This window comes from Garra rufa, chromosome 11 (assembly GCF_049309525.1).
Source record: "Garra rufa chromosome 11, GarRuf1.0, whole genome shotgun sequence".
Lineage (NCBI taxonomy): Eukaryota > Metazoa > Chordata > Actinopteri > Cypriniformes > Cyprinidae > Garra > Garra rufa.
In genome coordinates this window covers 27,265,152-27,285,640 of record NC_133371.1, presented here as the reverse complement: position 1 = coordinate 27,285,640, position 20,489 = coordinate 27,265,152, and the positions used below count along the sequence as shown (strand labels likewise).

General features: G+C 38.3%; 1 protein-coding gene across 2 annotated transcripts in view; it reads left to right on the top strand.

The window, feature by feature from the left end:
* Positions 1-20,489, top strand: part of plin1 (perilipin 1) — a 47,323-nt gene that overhangs the window by 13,949 nt on the left and 12,885 nt on the right. For both annotated transcript variants that reach the window (XM_073850611.1, XM_073850610.1), the window contains 3 exons: positions 3,733-3,923; positions 13,954-14,028; positions 15,351-15,542. In XM_073850611.1, the coding sequence (XP_073706712.1) occupies positions 3,733-3,923; positions 13,954-14,028; positions 15,351-15,542 (458 nt within the window). The remainder of the gene's footprint in view (positions 1-3,732; positions 3,924-13,953; positions 14,029-15,350; positions 15,543-20,489) is intronic.

Here is a 20,489-nt window from a genome sequence, read left to right as displayed (position 1 = left end):
GGTTTAAGTCAGTTTAATCAATATTTTGCTGTAGTGTGTTTTTATCAGTTAACTTCTAGTAACTAAATTAAATCAATTGGTGTGACCATCCTTTGCATTTAAAGCAGCTTTTACCCTATAGGTGCACTTGTGCATAGTTTTTCAGGTAGCTTTGCAGGTAGGTCTCCTGAAGCATCTTGGAGATATTGCCACAGTTCTTCTCGATTTAGTCTGTCTCAGTTTGTTCTGTTTCTTCATGTCATTCCAGACAGACTGGAAGTTGCCTGAAGACATTGATTAGCTGTTTCAGATGTGTTTAATTGGAGTTTGAGCTCAACTTTGCGGGACAGTGGTCTTTCCGGAGCAGGATTGGACACCCCTAAGTTAGACCAGTATTTTGCAATTGTATCTGTTAAATGTATGCCATTTGCAATATTATTTTATTGTATTATATTATACTTTTTCATTCTGTTGTGGTTCAAGTCATAGAGCCATAGATAAAGTTAATATAGAGCCCTGGATTGAATAAGTGTTGATCTAGTTTAGTGACTCATTGCCTGGAAGAACTGTAGTAGCCTTTCTGTCTGTTTATTATAATATTTCATCTTTAAGTGTCCACTGTGCATCTGCTCTTCTAGAGAGATGTGTCCGGAGGCACGTATTCACATTCATGGCTATAAATTGCATCATCTGTTAACAGGATGTTTTAAAGAGGGTGTTTCATCACATTATTATTTAGTATCTATTCATGTGAGACCTTCAGCTATCTTATGAAACTGAACTATTCAGGCTTTGAACTTTGGCTTTGGCTTGAATTGATCCCTGGTGCTTCGCTCTCAGTGTTTGATGTCTAAAAAAAGATGGTGATTATATAAAACTAAAACTTAAAAAAAAAAAAAAAACATTAAACAAAATGAATACAGTTGCTGAATGGATGGACTGACTAAAATGGCAGCTTACTAAAATAAATCTAAAATGAAGCACCAAAATACTAACTGGAGGTAAATAGAAACTAACTAAAGCTAAAACTAAAACTGAAACATACATTAAACCTAAATATTACATACATGTAATACATTACAAAATTGCAAAAAAATAAATAAAAAAAATTGAAAATAAAAAAATAAAAGCTCTTTTTTTAATTAATTAGGGTTTGGTTTACATTAAGTTGCTTGTAACTATGCTTCATATATTGTCATTACTATAGTAAGTACATTTAACATGTAACTACATCATCTTAAAGAAATAGTTCATTCAAAAATTCGAATTTACTGAAAATTTACTCAGGTCATCCAAGATGTAGAGGCGTTTGTTTCTTCATCTGAGCAGATTTGGCGAATTCTTGCAGATTTAGAGATTTATTGCTCATCAATGGGTCCTCTGCAGTGAATGGGTGCCGTCAGAAAGAGAGTCTCGCTGCTGATAAAAACATTGCAATAATCCACAAGCAGTCTATACAAATCCAGGCCATCAGTTAACATCTTTTAAAGTGAGAAGCTGCATGTTTGTAAGAAAAAAAATCCATCATTTTGTGTTTATCTATAAAACATTGCTTCTGGCCACAATATTATTGTCCATAATTGATTATAACACTGACTGTTGTCCTCTCACATCAAAATCTACCAACAATAATTCGAAGTTAAATAGTACTAACACACAGCTTGAGTATACTTGCATAAATTATGGATTATTATTATGTTTTTATTAACAGTTTGGACAGTCATTCTGACGGCACCCATTCACTGCAGAGGATCCATTGGTGAGCAAGTGATGTAATGCTAAATTTCTCCAAATCTGTTCTGATGAAGAAACAAATTCATCCACATATTGAATGGCCTGAGGGTGAATACATTTTTAGCTAATTTTCTTTTTGGGTGAACTGTTCCTTTAATGAAATGTTACCCAATAGACACGAGTTACAGTACATGTGCTCTTGACCTGTTTAGCTTCTGCATTCAGTGCATTATGGTATGTGGTCCGATAATTTACTTTAGTGACTTACATACCTGTTTGCTCAGAGGCAATGGTTTCTCTTAGAAAGTGAAACCATTTGGTTTAACCTTTGTTTATCCATGAGTGTGAAAGTGTGTCGAACGGGATAATTCCTTCCTCACGTGGCCCTAAAGAAGCAGCACGCTGCTGGTTATTTCTATCCCAATACAGTTAGAGCATTTTTTCATGCTTCTGTCTTTCTGTGGCCATGTTTAATGGTACATTCAGTGGAGAGAATCTGTTTAGCGTGTGTTTTGTCTGCCTTTGTAAATTGAATTTGATTGCATTTAATGTTGGATATTGAGCGAGAGGGCCTGAATGCCTCTGTAGCCCTGAGCTTAGTGGTCATGTGTGGCGTTATTACATTGGGTGCTGTTTGTTCTGTTTATACAACCAGAGGAAGTGCTTCCTGAGGAACTTCTCTTTTTAACCCTTATGCATTTAGATCCTCTATATATCTGCCCTAAAGGTATAGTGCTAAGAAAGAAACTCTCTTTCTTTACTTCTGCCATCTTTTTGTTTTTGTATTTTCTAGCCTGAATGAATACATTTCCTCCCACTATGTGGGAAACCAGTGCTATAGTTGTCACAGTAGTTGTCACATATAAAGGATGGTGTCACAGTGAAGCATGCACAAGCCAATTTATGTAATGGAAAAAATATAAAAGAAAAATATGAAATGGTACACTGCCATTCAAAAGTTTTGCATAAGTAAGATTTGAATGCTTTTTAAAGACTCATTAAGGCTACATTTATTTAATTTAAAATACAGAAAATATTATTGCAATTTAAAATAGTGGTTTTCTATTTTAATATACTTTAAAATGTAATTTAATTATGTGATGCAAAGCTGACTTTTCAGCATCATTACTTCAATCTTCAGTGTCACTTGATCCTTTAGAAATCATTCTAATATGCTGTTTTATTATCAATTTTGGAAACAGTTTTTTTTGGAAACTGTAATACTTTTTAGGATTCTTTGATGAATAAAACGTTAATAAAACTCAATTCTGACAAATAACTCCACTATTCTGAGAAATAAAGTCAGAATTGCAAGACATAAACTCAATTCTGAAAAATAATCTCAATTCTAAAAAAATAAATAAATAAAGTCAGAATTGCAAGACAAACTCTCAATTCTGAGAAATGAAGTCAGAATTGTGAGATATAAAGCCACAATTCTGAGAACATATCAGTCTTTTTCCCCCCTTAAAATTAGAAATAGTCAGAATTGTGTCAGAATTGCGAGAAAAAAGTCTTTTTGAGTTTTTATCTCACGATTTTGATTTAATTTCTCGACATTGTGAGTTTAAATCATGCATTTCTGAGGAAAAAGTCAGTTTATATAGTTTATATCTCGCAATTCCGACTTTTTTTTTTATAACTGGCAATTGTGAGTTTATATCTTATGAATTACATTTATTGAATTACAATTATTTATATATATATTTACTATATGTATATAGTAAATAAATATATTACTCAATTTTAATAGCCTTTTCAACTTATCCTATCTGTCCATTCCATTGAGGTTTTTAAATTCCACAATTTACTTCCTACTATTTTGTATTTCCATTGGATAAAGTCATTTTAACCATTCTGTGACCCTTTTCCCACTAATCTTGTTGTCACAGAGACTGAGTGAATAAGATGAGTGTTTGGACCACTATAAGAAAGCATGAAAGCAGTCAAAATTCCTCCCTTCTGCTTTTTATATCCTCACATAAGATGTAAGGACTTTTTTTTTTTTTTTTTTTGTAGAGGATGATGGGAGTATGGGAGAGCAGGAGCCTGATGTTGGAGCCTCTGGCCCAAAGCCCAGCTTCAGCAGGCTGGGAGTGCTGGCCGGCACCATCTGCAGACGGGCGTTTGAGAAGGCAGCTGCACAGCTCCAACGCTCCAAACGTCAAGGTCAGGGACTGGTCACACAGATCCCTGGCGTGAGTCCACTGGTAAGTAGCAAACCGTATTCAAGTGTTAGTTTGTCCTTCCAAGAGCAAAATGTGGCTTCAGTGTTGCGCACATGTTCTTTATTGAAGTGTTAGGTTATGTAATTGTGTACAACTCTTCACAGAGCCACCACAAATTAATGGCCATCTGGGTTGTACATCTCCTTCATTTTGGAAACCGCAGTTACGCATACCTCTCGCTCAATTAGTACAGCAAATTACTGTGATTCCACACTGTGCTACGCCAGCAGACCCAAACAGAGAGCCCAACTCAGCACATGCCCCAACACATGCATTCTCCTGCTGTAGTAACATTGTCAAACTGCCAATTATAAACACAGTTGTAAGGACTGATCAAGCCAGGGAAACACAAGAGGGAGCTTCGGAAAAAAAGTTAAAGGGACGGTTCACCCAAAAGTAAAAATTCAGTTATTAATTATTCACCCTCATGTCGTTCCAAACCTGTAAGACCTTTCTGATTCTGCATAGACAGCAACACAACCACGTTCAAGGCCCATTTGTTTTTTTAACAATTTTTTCATTTTATGTCTGTCTCTTTATTACAGTTTTTCTCAATTGCTTAAACACATTTCTTGAAATTATGCCTCTTATTTGCGAAACTCTAAACACAAATCCACAACTCCTAACTCATTTCCCCAAACTTCCTATATTGAGGTCAAAATGAAGCTCTCCACTCAAAACAATTCAATCTTGCTGAAAAACCAAACTTTGCTTTCAGACATGACACACAAATCCTCAAAAACAAACACACTACAACACAGTTTTACACACTGATGAGATAAATTCAAAACAATACTACAAAAACAATACAAATAAAGAACTTTTCACATGATGAACACAACAAATCTATTCCTTTGCAAGTGTTTTATTCCTTAATTTAATGCACTGTAGAGTACAGTACAAAACAGCAAAAAACAACAAAATAATTATTCTGCCCAGCATCCTGTCTTTGGTCTGGGACAGGCCAAAGAACCTCTTCAGCATCACAGGCTAAATTAGCCCTGGCCAGGCAGCAGGGGTAAAATCCTCTTGCAAGCCTGATCCAACCCTGGCACTCATCAACTAAAATATATGAGACTGCTTGTCTTCTTGCCCTTGCTCTTCCTCTGTCTCTTCCATGTTGTTGTCGTCATCGTCCTCCTTCTCCTCCTCCTCTTCCTCTTTCACCTCCTACTCTTCCTCTTCAAAATTACACATTACTGTATGTGGGATATTGATTGAAAAAGACTGGATAGGATTCACAGTTACACTTGTACTAGTGGTCTGACAAAAAATAAAAAAATAAAATAAAAGCACACAACGTCATTGTGAAACAGAAAAAAAAGAAATATGGGCACAAAGGTGAAAATAAAAATAAGAAAGTCCACTGTCAGAATTTGTAACTCCTGTGTTGTCCTCTGTCTATATGCTTTCCAATGGAAGGTTCATGAGATGTACCTTTGATCTATTTCAGAGAACTGCTTTATCATTGGTTGATCTATATTATCTTCATTAGTGAAAGTCAAGATTCACTTGAATAATTCATGGCAAATTTACAAAAAGTCTAATAGAAATGTGTAGAATATATGATTGACAATTTAGGACAACTAGATCAAAAATTTTGCATTTAGGTAATGATTTATACGATGAGCTAATGACTTGATGTTTTGAGGGGTAAGACTATTGCACAGAGAACTACAGTATATAATACATTTTGAGCAACATGACAATAGCAACTGATAATGTAGGAAACTGCAGACAAATGTATATTTCATTTCTGATCTGAGAAATGCACCAAAGTGACTGAGAAAAACGTTTATCCTTTTATCTCCATCGAAGGTTCTGATTGGTGTGTGCTAAATTTTGACTCCTAGTGTTTCCAGTTGGGTAATTGTGTGCTAATTGAGCTCAAACTTCGCAGACTTGAGTGAACAATATTGAATGCTTGTGCTTTCTAAATGACCTCATGGTGTAAGCACTGAGAAATGTAGGGATTTGTGTGTAGAGTTTTGAAGTAACAGTTCACCAAATATAACTCATGTGTCAAAGCAGGGAATAGTGTTTATAGTTTAAGGAAATGGGTGTGCTTTTTCAAAAATGGCATTATAGTTTTGAAATTTTAGTTCAAAAGACTGGTTATAGTGTTTTAGCAATTGAGAAAAACTGTAATAGTGGCCTGTTTTACAATGTCCTTAGTACCTTTCTGGGCCTTAAAGGGATGGTTCGGAGTAGATTTGACTTCATTGCTATGCACTTCGAAGCCCATGTAAATACTCATGCAAAGTTTTTTTTTACCATAGTCAAACATTGAGAGAGATATCAGAGTTTTTCGAATGGCTCGCTACTGCCCTACATGGTACATGTGATGTATCTCGTAAATTGCACCACTAAACGTGCACGTAATCTTACCAAACGTAAAAGTTTGGTAAAAGTTCAAGCTAATACGTTGACATGCACACAGACGTAGAAGGTGGACTTTTACGTGCTTTTCCCAAAGCAGGGAAGTGACGTCGACGTGTCACCATTTGTAGTTTTGTGAGAGTAGAAGGGATCGGGTAAAACTAGTTTTTAAAACACTCATGGTGGACTTACAAATTTTCCGATGCAGCGTTTTGTGAGTACATATCCTATTTACACTACTGTAGAAGTTTGGTAAGATTACGTGCACGTTTAGTGGTGCAATTTACGAGATACATCACATGTACCATGTAGGGCAGTAGCAAGCCATTCGAAAAACTCTGATATCTCCCTCAATGTTTGACTAAGGTAAAAAAAAACGTTGGATGGGGTATTTACATGGGCTTCGGAGTGCATAGCAATGAAGTCAAATCTACTCCGAACCATCCCTCTAAAGTCCCCATGAAATCAAAATTTACGTTTTTTGGCTTATAGAATGAATATGTTAGCTTTAAAGTTATCTATAAGCTAGTGTGCAACAAAACAATGACAAAATTCACGTTTAGAAGATATGAGCATTTAAAACTTACAGTCTCTCACTTTCGCCAATATGACTCTGTCACGTTATACAAAGGAGGTCTGGGTCCAAATGCAGTAGAGAATTATTTAATGAATATATAACAAAATAAACAAACAAAAAGGCCAACACGGCACACAAGACTTTAAGAGCAGGACAGACTGAAGAGGAACCAGAACCCAGAAAGCACAATGCAACCACACCGCGTGGTGAAAGAGAGGAGACTATAAAGACCTGAGTGATGGGAAACAGCTGTGAGTGTAAATGAGTTCAGGTGTGTCCAATTAGAGGAGTGGGGTGCAGGAGGAAGGGAGACAGCGACCCCTAGCGGCGACGGGGAAAACCCGCAGCCCAGACTCATGACAGTACCCCTCCTCTACGGAATGGCTTCCAGACGTTCCATGAGTCAAGTGTGTGGAGGGAGGTGTAGCGGAGGAATGGTGAAACAGGGGGAGGGATGGCGGGCCAGGCCCGTGCAGCGGAGGAACGTGAGCGGACACCGGCGCCAGAGGAACGTGAGCTGGCCTCGCCGCCAGTGGAACGTGAGCTGGCCTCGCCGCCAGTGGAACGCGAGCTGGCCTCGCCGCCAGTGGAACGCGAGCTGGCCTCGCCGCCAGTGGAACGTCCGCGGGCACCGCAGCCAGTGGAACGTGAGCTGGTCTCGCCACCAGAGGAACGTGAGCTGGCCTCACCGCTAGAGGAACGTCAGCGGTCACCGCCGCGTCAGGAACAGAGAGCGCGGTCACCGCCGCGTCCGGAACAGAGAGCGCGGTCACCGCCGCGTCAGGAACAGAGAGAGCGGTCACCGCCGCGTCCGCCGCGTCAGGAACAGAGAGAGCGGTCACCGCCGCGTCCGCCGCGTCAGGAACAGAGAGAGCGGTCACCGCCGCGTCCGGAACAGAGAGCGCGGTCACCGCCGCGTCCGGAACAGAGAACGCGGTCACCGCCTCGTCAAGAACAGAGAGAGCAGTCACCGCCGCGTCCGGAACAGAGAGCGCGGTCACCGCCGCGTCCGGAACAGAGAGCGCGGTCACCGCCGCGTCCGGAACAGAGAACGCGGTCACCGCCTCGTCAGGAACAGAGAGAGCGGTCACCGCCGCGTCCGGAACAGTGAGAGCGGTCACCGCCTCGTCAGGAACAGAGAACGCGGTCACCGCCTCGTCAGGAACAGAGAACGCGGTCACCGCCTCGTCAGGAACAGAGAACGCGGTCACCGCCGCGTCCGGAACAGAGAACGCGGTCACCGCCTCGTCAGGAACAGAGAGAGCGGTCACCGCCGCGTCCGGAACAGAGAGCGCGGTCACCGCCGCGTCCGGAACAGAGAGCGCGGTCACCGCCGCGTCCGGAACAGAGAACGCGGTCACCGCCTCGTCAGGAACAGAGAGAGCGGTCACCGCCGCGTCCGGAACAGTGAGAGCGGTCACCGCCGCATCAGGAACAGCGAGAGCGGTCAGCGCCGCATCAGGAACAGCGAGAGCGGTCACCACCGCGTCAGGCACAGAGTGAGCGGTCACCGCCGCATCAGGAACAGCAAGAGCGGTCACCGCCGCATCAGGAACAGCGAGAGCAGTCACCGCCGCATCAGGAACAGCGAGAGCGGTCACCGCCGCACCAGGAACAGCGAGAGCAGTCACCGCCGCATCAGGAACAGCGAGAGCGGTCACCGCCGCATCAGGAACAGCGAGAGCGGTCACCACCGCGTCAGGCACAGAGTGAGCGGTCATCTCCGCGTCAGGAACAGAGAGCGCGGTCATCTCCGCATCAGGAACAGACAGCGCGGTCATCTCCGCGTCAGGAACATAGAGCGCGGTCATCTCCGCGTCAGGAACATAGAGCGCGGTCATCTCCGCGTCAGGAACTGAGAGCGCGGTCATCTCCGCGTCAGGAACTGAGAGCGCGGTCATCTCCGCATCAGGAACAGACAGCGCGGTCATCTCCGCGTCAGGAACAGAGATAGCGGTCGCCGCCGCTTCGGGGACCGAGATAGCGGACGCCGCCGCCTTCCCACGGAAGAGCGTCTCCGCCCCCGCCGCAAAGCAGGGGCACCTCCGCGCAGCCTCGGCACTATAGGCGTCCATCCGCGCCAGACAGGTGTAGAGGAACTCGAAGCGAGCAGCCGACGCCTCCTCAAAAGACATCCCCGCTGTCTCAGGAACAGAGTGGGTGGTCGCCGCCCCCAAGCGAGCGCACGCCGCTGCCAAACGGGGGGACGCCGCCTCCCCGAAAAAAATCTTCCCCGCTGGACCCATCTGCGATGTCTGCATTCTGTCACGTTATACAAAGGAGGTCTGGGTCCAAATGCAGTAGAGAATTATTTAATGAATATATAACAAAATAAACAAACAAAAAGGCCAACACGGCACACAAGACTTTAAGAGCAGGACAGACTGAAGAGGAACCAGAACCCAGAAAGCACAATGCAACCACACCGCGTGGTGAAAGAGAGGAGACTATAAAGACCTGAGTGATGGGAAACAGCTGTGAGTGTAAATGAGTTCAGGTGTGTCCAATTAGAGGAGTGGGGTGCAGGAGGAAGGGAGACAGCGACCCCTAGCGGCGACGGGGAAAACCCGCAGCCCAGACTCATGACAGACTCAATGATTTTGATGACATCATGCTGCACTTCAGCTTCTCATCAAACATTCTGTCCAATCAAATGCTCTCTAGAGTCCGTAGCGTCCCGCCCCCAACACTATAAACAGATGTTGAAGCTGTGGCTGAGATCGGTCACTTGTTCACAGTGTTAGTGTTTTCTGTATGGTAAATCGCATAGTGCACAATGTAGGTGATAGGGAATGATTCAGACAGTGTTGATTTGCTTTCCATTGGGGCAAATGTGGTCTGGTTTTGTATTGTGTCATGCACACCGCTGAAGCGCGCACAGTGTACTCAGGACTTTGGCTCCGGTCCAGAGACGCGAGAGCACAGAGCAGATCATATGCGTGAGTTGGTATGTATTAAACTACAAAGCCTCTGCATGATTAGGATCACTATTTTAGGGCCAGATTTACTAACAGCTTGCACCAGCACAAACCGTTTTTTTTTTTGGAGTTAAAATAGTACTGTCAGGATTTACTGAAGACGTTCAGTGAAGAATTAGTGCTGAAAAGGCGTGGATACAGTTATTTTTTCGTCTGACCTTATTGAATATGCATTTACAAAAGTTTCCCTTTCAGTATTTGCGGCATTATTTAACAGCCAAAAAAAGCAGGCGGTAATTTGTGTTGGTCATTATAGAAAAAAAAATCTGTATGTGTCTGTGTTCTGTAATGTGTGCATTATCAGAAAATCACACGCAGAATTTTCCCCTCCCATCTGCGCTTTTATGGAATTGCGCACTAATGCTAATTTTATTTTGTAACTATTTTAATTACTTTGTTAAAGTAATGTAACTTATTACATTTGATTACATTTTGATTAGTTTTCTAAATTTCTAATTAATGTTTTCAACTGTTAAATATTTTCAAATATGTAAACCAGACCAGACACTGATTAATTTCAGGCTTTCAAAACCCTTCATCATGAATTAAGATAAAACTTAAAAATTTAAAGAACAGGCACCACAAAATCTGACTTTAGCACCGTTTTTTGTTTTAGTGAGATCATTGTCACAAGGAAGGGTCAGACTGAGACGTGCGGATCCATTCGCAGCATTTATTCCAAACAAACAAACACAAAGGGGCAGGCAGAAATCGTGGTCAAAACAGGCAGAAAGGTCGGGGCTGGCAGCGAGAATCAAAACACGGGAAGGAGTCCGGGAATCAAAAACACAGGAAATCAAACACGGGAATAAACGCTCGGAAATAATGACCAGAAGGAACAATAAAGGTGCGTTCCGATCGACAGGGTCCCTATGCAGTGTTCACTGCTCCCTACTCCCTTAGCACGGTATATCTGTTGAAGTGGACTTCGCTGACAATAATCGCTCATTTGGAATGCCCTGGAACGTCATCAAAGCAAATCAACGGCAGGGTCATGCAGATTATGATTTAACATAAATAAATATTGTAATTTGTTTTAATTTCAAATTTAAATACATATAAAATACATATAAACGTATGTATCTAAAAAAAAAATATAGTCCAAATGTATATGTTTAGACCGTTAACAGATTAACAGATTTTTGTGGTCTTATCTCACGCACTTTTTTCCCCCACACACAGCCTATATTTAACTATCCTGTGGTAACATTAAATAAAACAAGACAGATCTTCACCTCGCCAGTTTTACTTTCATTCATAAAATACAATATGCAAATGTAACATGAATCGCCATAACCATTCATAAACATTCTAATTTGTATAATAATAACAACATTTATTGCAACCGCTCCATTTCAGAGCCTTTAAAAAAACTCCAACGGCTCTGCTCCATCATTACTTCGAACTGGTGACGCGGTGCGCAATGACAGTTGGGTAGTTTTCCCCGTCCACTTCCTGTGAAGTGAAGTAGCGATGTTCCCTTATTCCCTATGCCGTTCGCAGTGCCCTTCGAACTGAACATGTTCGCTCCCTTCGGTTTGGAATCTCACTTAAGATGGCGGAATACCCTGTGAAGTCCACTTCGCAGTCCACTTACGGTCGAATGGAACGCACCTTAAGACTTCGCAGAGTGGCTGTGTGTGTGTGAAGCTTAAATGCAGTCAGTGTGATGAGGTGCAGCTGTGAGCAGTAATCAGTAAAGTGAGAGCAGGTGAATGCAGTGATTAGTGCAGTGGCTTGTGGGGAATGAAGTCCATGATGTGTGGTGCAAGAGTTCATGATGACAGGATAGACCAGATACGTGACAATCATTTTGAGGTTAAATACTGATTTAAAATTACAGTTTTTTCCAATTGCTAACACACAATTTTTCAAACTGGTCTGGTTTTATCAAAATACTTAACACAATTCACAAAACCACACACCCAAACTGCAAAATACCTCATATATCCTGTAAAATGAAGCACTGCAACCGAAACTACACATAGCATTATCAAAATCAAACTTTTGCATGAAATGGCACACACTTCATTCATATTACCAGATTTTTGCCTAACCAACTACACACTCTTGGGCATAATGAAAAGCACCCCCATCTTTAGTATGCTTTGCCATAATACTAAAATATGTACCAGATTGTTCACATGCACAGAAATATGCAGATACACACACATCCTGTTGCAACATTTTTTTATTTTATTTTTTTTCACTACAGTAAACAAGTCAGTGCAACATATGCACAGCAGATATATTTACATGGGACTGAACAAAAATATTCGGTAACACTTTCTATGAAGCCCTTATTTATAATACATTATAAGGGTATTCTTAAGACATTATAATGAATGCATAATGAATTATAAAAAACCTTATATTATGTTATATCATCTCATGAGTATTCATAAGAACAGTTTTAATGTATTATAATTTGTACTTTTTTGTGATTATAGCTTTTAAGAGAATGATTACCTCCACATAGTTATAACATATTATAAGTCTCATATCTTGCCATGTTTCTCATGTCACTTTACTTAAAGCATACAAAGACCACTTATAAGTAATTATAATATTTCCCAAAGAACCCTAAGATCAGGTATCAGTTTAGATAAATGTGTAATATGAACAGTTTGATGATTTTGATGGTACCCTTCAGACAGCTTTTGATAAGTAACTCTGCAACTGCATGTCAGCTAGCAGTAATTGTTATTATGCTAAATATATGCTAACACTAAATTTCGATGTTTCCCCAAAAGACAAACTATTATGTTATATTATAAGTAACTTTGCAAGTACATGAACATTCTACCTAGCCCAACCATAACCTAAGCCTACTAATACTCTAAGGAGTGTTAGTTGGCATGTAGTTAGAAAGTTTAAGCTTATAGTCAATAGACTTAGGGGACCATCAAAATAAAGCGTAATATAATGTAAAAAAATAAATGTAATATGATATAGTCCATTATAAATTAAAAAGATTTAATATGCCGTTCATTGTGTGTTATAAATGATCATAATCTTAAAAGTTATAACCTCAAATACTCAAGTATTATAATTGTTATTATGATTATTCATGAGATAGTATAACATATTATAAGGTTTCTTATAATGCATTATGCATTTATTATAATGCCTTAGAAATACCCTTATAATGTGTTATAAATAGGGGCTTCATAGAAAGTGTTACCAAATATTCTTACAAAAAAACAGTAAACTGAAAAATAAAATTACAGTTTAAAAAAAAAAAAGTTCTCAGCTGTGGTCTTTTTACAGTGCTTACATCCTGATTGAAGTGTTCACAATTAACCATTGAGGTGTTTGGATAGGTGGCACATGTAATTGGCCAATTAGCTCATGCAGTGTCATTTTGAATAGCAGGGTTTTGAAATGGCAAGCATGTGACTTTATGTCAGATTGTTGTGTCTTATGCAGAGAACTGTTTTCAGTGCATTTAAAAAGTGTCATTTTGAATTGCAAAATGTGTGTAAAGCAGAAAATTTGTTTAGAATTTTGGAGACTTGAGAAGAAGTTTTGCTCTCTGTGTGTCAGTTTAAATAATTGTGCTGTGCATGTCATTTTAGTGTGTTAGCAATTGGAAAAAACTGTAAGACAGCTGTGACAAGCTGGTGTCTATCAATGCCATAGAAAAAAACAGGCAATCTTAAACTCAAATTAACATAAACTCAAATAGAAAAAAACAGTTATAGAATAAACATGTGCCCTATTCTGTGTCCTTAACTCCTGAAACATTTGTGTCATATACAGTCAGTGCCATTTGAAAAATGTATAATTTAAATCTGTATGTATGTGTGTGTGTGTGTGTGTGTGTGTGTGTGTGTGTGTGTGTGTGTGTGCTGCTTACTATTTTTGTGGAAACTGTGATACATTTTTAAAGTTTTATGATGGATAGAGCTCAAAAGAACAGCATTTATTTTAAATAATATATTAAATTGAATTAAATTCAATTGAATGTGTCCTTCTTAAAAAAAAGTCGTACTAACTAAAAAAAAACTAAATTAAAAACAAAATATAACTAATGCCTGTGGTGTAAAACCTGATGTTCTTGTGGTTCTTTTTGAAGGTTGAATATACCATGAGGACAGTGAAAACCATAGGAAATTTAATGATGGCCAATAATGAGCATGAGCAGCTCGAGGTTAGTGACATTTTTCAGCATCACTAAATCTGCTATAAATTGTAAATTAAGACCATTATAAATAATTACCACATATATGTCACGTGAGAGAAAGGAGGTCTGGGTCCAAATGCAGGGTGAGTAGTATTTAATAATAAAACAATAAACAAACAAACAAAAGGCCAACATGGCACAACTGAACATAAACTTAAGCATAAACTGAACAAAACAGGGAACAAAGTCTAAGGCCAGGATCAAGAATAGAACAGTACATACAAGACAAAAGACAATGCAGACATGAAGCAGGAGAGAAAGGTGAGAGTATTTAAAGACCGGATAATAGTGAACAGATGTGAGTGAATCAGTGTTAACGACAAGGACAGGTGAACGCTATCAGAAGTGCAGTGTGAACAGCGACCTCAGGAGGCTGAGGGGAGACCCACAGCCCCGATCATGACAATATATACACTTAAACCTTTAGCCTTTTTAGTTTCACTTCAGTTCTTTAAAAAATAACTTGAAAACTCTATTTATGTCCAGTAATTTACACACTGCAAAGCAAAACTTGTGTTCAAACTGCTTCACTACACTATTGACAATAGACAATAGACCTTTTTTGTCCGTGAGATTTTACAGAATTGACTGTATAATGATAGGCAAGAAGATATAAGGAATATTATGCAACACTTGATTCTAGAAGACCTGGCAAGCCTTTGTATAGTTCACTAACAGTCCTCCAAATTGGCATAAGAAAAATGTTGGATTGTCTGTTTCCTTAATCTTCCCAACACACTCATACTGAATGATTAGTTCACTTTCAGAATAAAAATTTCCTGATAATTTACTCACCACCATATCATCCAATATGTTCATGTCTTTCTTTCTTCGGTCAAAAATAAATAGTAGGGTTTTGAGGAAAACATTCCAGGATTTTTCTCCATATAGTGAACTTTAATGGGAGCCAACAGGTTGAAGGTCCAAACTGCAGTTTCAGTGCAGGTTCAAAGGGCACTACACCATCCCAGCAAAGGAATAAGGGTCTTACCTGAGAAAAAGCATTTGTGGTTAAAAAGTATATACATTTGTATTTTTTTTTTAAAATGGCCAATCGTTTTACTAGATAAGACCCTTATTGCTTGGATGGGATTGTGTGGAGCATTTTGAAGCTGCACTGAAACTGCAGTTTGGACCTTCAACCTGTTGATCCCCATTGAAGTCCACTACATGGAGAAAAATCCTGGAATGTTTTTTTTCTCTCAAAAACATTTCTTTTTGACTAAATTCTTGAAGTGAGCTAATCTTTTAAGATACTTGTGCACATACACATATATTTTCTCTTGCAGGATAATGGGCTACCGAGGCTGGTCAGTGGATTAGGGCAGCAGTTACTGAAGGTCTATAGGTCTGTGGTGGCTAATGTAACGAAAACCCATCAAACCAGCTTCAACCTGGCTGAGGAGGGAGTCAGCATTGTCCTGCGGTCCTTTGGCTCAGTCAGGGAGAGAGCGCTGCACAATCTTTCTTATTACAGGCTGGTGAGTGAGTCAGTCATCCTCGGGTTTGATTTGATTTGGCCCCTCACGTGCTTTGAACTGACTGGAATCTAGTTCACGTGGACTCTTCACATGTGCATAGACCCTCTTCAACACAAACAAACACACACACCTCGACTCGCCCCTGCTGTGATCACACACCCAGCTCTGCATATCAGGGGGATATTTCCAGTATAGATTCTGTCTAGACTGAGAGCAACATTGAATTACTTCAATAAATTATGACCTTTCTTCACAACTTTGTAAGTTTAAAGTCCCCCTGAAATCAAAATTAAAGTTTTTTGGCTTTTAGTATGAATATATTAGCCTTAAGGTTATCTATAAGCTAGTATGCTGCAAAACAAAGACAAAATTCGCTTTGACAAGATATGGGCATTCAAAACTTACAGTCTCGTCACTTCCGCCAATATGAATCAAGGATTTGGATGATATCACCGTGCACTTCAGTTTCTCATCAAACGTTCTGTCCAATCAAATGCTCTCTCGAGTCCGTAATGTCCCGCCCCCTACACAGAGACGCATTAACCCGGAGCAGATCATGTGCGGACGACATGTATTAAATTACACAGCCTCAGCATGATTATGATCACTATTTCGTTTTAGCAAGTTTCATATTGAATCTGTGGGGTAATTTATTAGTCTGTGGCTGTCATAAGCTTACAAATGCGGCTTTACCGAGCTCAACGGCTCTTGCCCGAGCAGATATTAATGGAACGCTATTGGCTATTCAAAATTAGTGGGCGGGGCTGGGCGATATGTTTTTGTTTCAGTTAAAAGTACGTCACCACATAACATAACGCTGCGTGTTTCAAGGCACTTCAGTGGACCTTTAAGGGTGTTGAATGGGTGTTGAGATTTTGAAGTCCAATAAAGTGCATCCATCCATCATAAAAAGTGCTCCACGTGCCTCCGGGGGGTAATAAAGGCCTTCTGAATTGATGAGCTTATGTAGGAAAAAATATCCATATATACAACTTTATAAACCGTAATCTGTCACTGTCATGCGTGTGTGTAGCGTAAGCTCCGGTAAGAATATGCTAGTCTTATAAGAACCAAGTTTTGTTTACAGTAAAGGAAAATCAGTCACCTCTTGGGTTTTATAGAAATCCTCCACAATTTTCTTTTAAAAATCCTTGTTTTGCACTTTTAATAACTTTTACTTCTGTGTTCGTCACTTCACCGGAGCTTACACTGTGCCTACATCCTACGTCATCCTCTGGATCGCCACTCTCTCATAAACGCACGTTCGACAGTTAGCAGAAGCATATAGCTTTATAGAAGCTATGAAGTTTTAAATATGGACATTTTTCTTACACAAACACATCAATTCACTTCAGAAAGCCTTTATTAACTCCCAGTACGTTTCATGATGGATGGATGCACTTTATTGGACTTTATTGGATACACTTCATTGGACTAAACTCCAGTTGTATTCGTCTGAAAGAAGAAAGTCATATGCACCTAGGATGGCTTGAGGGTAAGTAAATCATGGGGTAATTTTCATTTTTGGGTGAACTATCCCTTTAAGCAAAAGGATAATTTAAGCAGTTTATCTAGTTAGTCATTTTGCTTTACTGAGCAGAAAAGTATAGTTGTTTTAATACAACAGATTTATGTGTCATTAACTAAACCAATTCCTTCAGAATATTGATTCATTCAGGAAAAAAATCAATGATTCGTGAGGTAGTCATTTAATCATTCAGCCAACTTATTAGTTAAAAAATATGGATTCTACTTCTTTAATTCTGCTTTGGCAAATATTTACACTGTAAAAGTAATATCTATTGTATTTGGTGAAAAGGAAGTATACTTTTTACTTATTACAGATTTTTGTTTTTTGAAGTCCCTTTTGAAGTCTACAATTTTGCATTCAAGTGCACTTCTTAATATGAAATTTTAAAGGCTTAAGTTGCTCAGTGTTAACGTCTTGTTTATTAAAACCATATTTTATAAAAGCAATATCATTGCTTAAATATATTTTTAAAAAAGAAAGAAAATACACTACCAGTCAAAATTTTTGTAAGATTATTAATGTTTTTTAAAGTAGTCTCTTCTGCTCACCAAGCCTGCATTTATTTCATTCAAAGTACATTATGAAATATTTTTACTTTTTAATAAATATAACTATTTTCTATTTGAATATATTTTTAAATGTGATTTCAAAGCTGTTTTTTAGCATCATTAATCCAGTCACATGATCCTTCAGAAGTCAATCTAACATTTTGATTTGCTGCTCAAAAAACATTTATTATTATTATTATTATTATTATTATTATTATTATTATTATTATTATGTTGAAAAGCTCAGCAAAATTGTTTCAGGTTTCTTTGATGAATAGGACATTCAGAAGAACCGCATTTATCTGAAATCTTTTGTAACATTATAAATGTCTTTATCATCTTTTGATCCTTGCTAAATTAAAGTATTAATTTCTATAATTTATTTCCCAAAACAATTATACTGACTCATATAATGTTAGTGTTTAATGTTACAAAAGTGTTTTATTTCAGATAAATACTGATCTTTAGATATTTCTATTCATCAAAAAATCCTGACAAAAAGCTGTTTTAAATATTGATAATAATAATACAAATGTTTCTTAAACAGCAAATCAGCATATTAGAATAATTCTGAAGGATCATATGACACTGAAAACTGGAGTAATGATGCTGAAAATGTAGCTTTGATCACAGAAATAAATTACATTTTAAAATATATTCAAATAGGAAGCAGTTATTTTAAATAATAAAAATATTTCACGATATTACTGCTTTTCCAGTGTTTTGGATCAAATAAATGCAGGTTTGGTGAGCAAAAGAGACTTCTTTAAAACACATTAAAAATCTTGCAATCTATGAATGCTTTTCTTTCTCTGATTTGTTTGAGGAATACAGCCACAAGGGCTTATTTCTTAAAGGCTGAGTGACAAAGATTCATTTCACTTGATTACTGAGAACTTCCTGTGTTCCTCTCAAAAATTACACCCGTTTGTTCTAACACACTCAGTGCAAATATCATTTTGCTTCCAAGATCAAATGCCTTTGTAGAAGCATAAAAGATCTGCTATTTTGAAAGCATTTTGGAAGCCATTTAAAGAGAAGTTTCCATTCAAACCCATATAAATTTTTGATGTGATAAAGCCCATGACATGATAAAATCTTTCTTTCAAGACCTGCCTGGAACTACTTTTGCTGTGCATTTCCCCGAAAGTAATTGCACACCTTAGATTCAAGCATTTAACAGTGCTGTATTATAATTGTAACACAACTCTGGTCTTCATCTTTTTAAAGAATAAATAAATAACCATAGCATAGCACAACCATATTTCCAGTCCTCCTGCAGTTATATCCCTTCCTAAGAAAAGGTAAATGATATTGGAGATGTGCACAGCAGAAAGCTGTAACCTGTTAACCTTTGTCTGAATCGAGCTGCAACACTTCTGGTTGTTAAGCGTGAAGCGTGGCGGTCCTCGGTCTGTGACTGTCTCTCTTTGTGGTGTTGCTAGGCAGAGTGGTTGTCTGACCCCATTGTGTCCTGTAAAAGTCCTCATTACCTCACTTCACATTGTAGACACTTCAGCAACCTGTCACAACACACTTCAGTACTGCCCATGAAAGGCCTCTTCTATAGTCTACCGTTCCTATAGATGCAATTTAATTGAAAATCGTGTTAATTCTGCTTGTATTGTATTGTTTATTCTCAAACGGGTTAAGTTTCACTTTCTTTGACAAACCAGGGCATCCATGGCACAGTGCGAGCACGTGTGCGGACATGTTTTCTAGGCATTTATGAAGCGTTGTGTGAAAAGGAGATGCCCACATGAGGATTTAATCAAAAACAGATGAGGTAGAGGTCGTCTGTATTATAGATCTGAGTATTTTTGCAGGCAGATGAGGAGATACTGCTCCTGTCTGGTTTTGACAGCAGTTCATTTTAGGTATTAGTTATGTAGTAGAATCAGTTTATTTATTTTAATTATTTTTTTATTATTTTAATTGTATAAATGAAATAAAATAAGCAAATACACTACCAGTCAAAAGTTTTTGAACAGTAAGATTTTAAATGTTTTTAAAGAATTCTCTTCTGCTCACCAAGCCTGCATTTATTTGATTTAAAATACAGCAAAAGCAGTAATATTGTGAAATATTTTTACTATTTAAAATAGCTGCTTTCTATTTAAATATATTTTAAAATGTAATTTATTCCTATGATTTCAAAGCTAAATTTTCAGCATCATTTCTCCAGTCTTCAGTGTCACATGATCCTTCAGAAATCATTTATTTTCAAGAAAGATTTTTTTCATAATTATTATCAATATTTAAAACAGTTGAGGACATTTTTTTCAGGATTCTTTGATTAATGGAGATCTGAAGATCAACATTTATTTGAAATAAAAAAACCTTTGTAACATTACTATTTATGCACTATACCAGACATTTATAATGTTACAAAAGATTTCTATTTCTATTTTGCTGATCTTCTGAACATTCTATTCATCAAAGAAACTTGAAAAAAATTCTACTCCACTGTTTTCAGCATAATATTAAAAACCGATGTTTTCTAAGAAGCAATTGAGAATATTAGAATGATTTCTGAAGGATCATGTGACTGGAATAACGATGCTTAAAATTCAGCTTTAAAATAACAGGAATAAATGAGATTTTAAAATATATTCAAATAGAAAACAGTTAGTTTAAATTGTAAAAATATTTTAAACTTGTTCTGTTTTTGCTGTGCTTTGGATCAAATAAATGTGGGCTTGGTGAGCAAAGGAGACTTCTTTAAAAACATAAAAAATCTGACTGTTCAAAAATTTTGGACTGGTAGTGTTTATATAAATGACACAACACATAAAAACACAAAAAGCTGTTGTGTGGCGTAACAAGCGTAAGGGGGGATACAGGAAAGCCGTGTTTAGAAATATATTT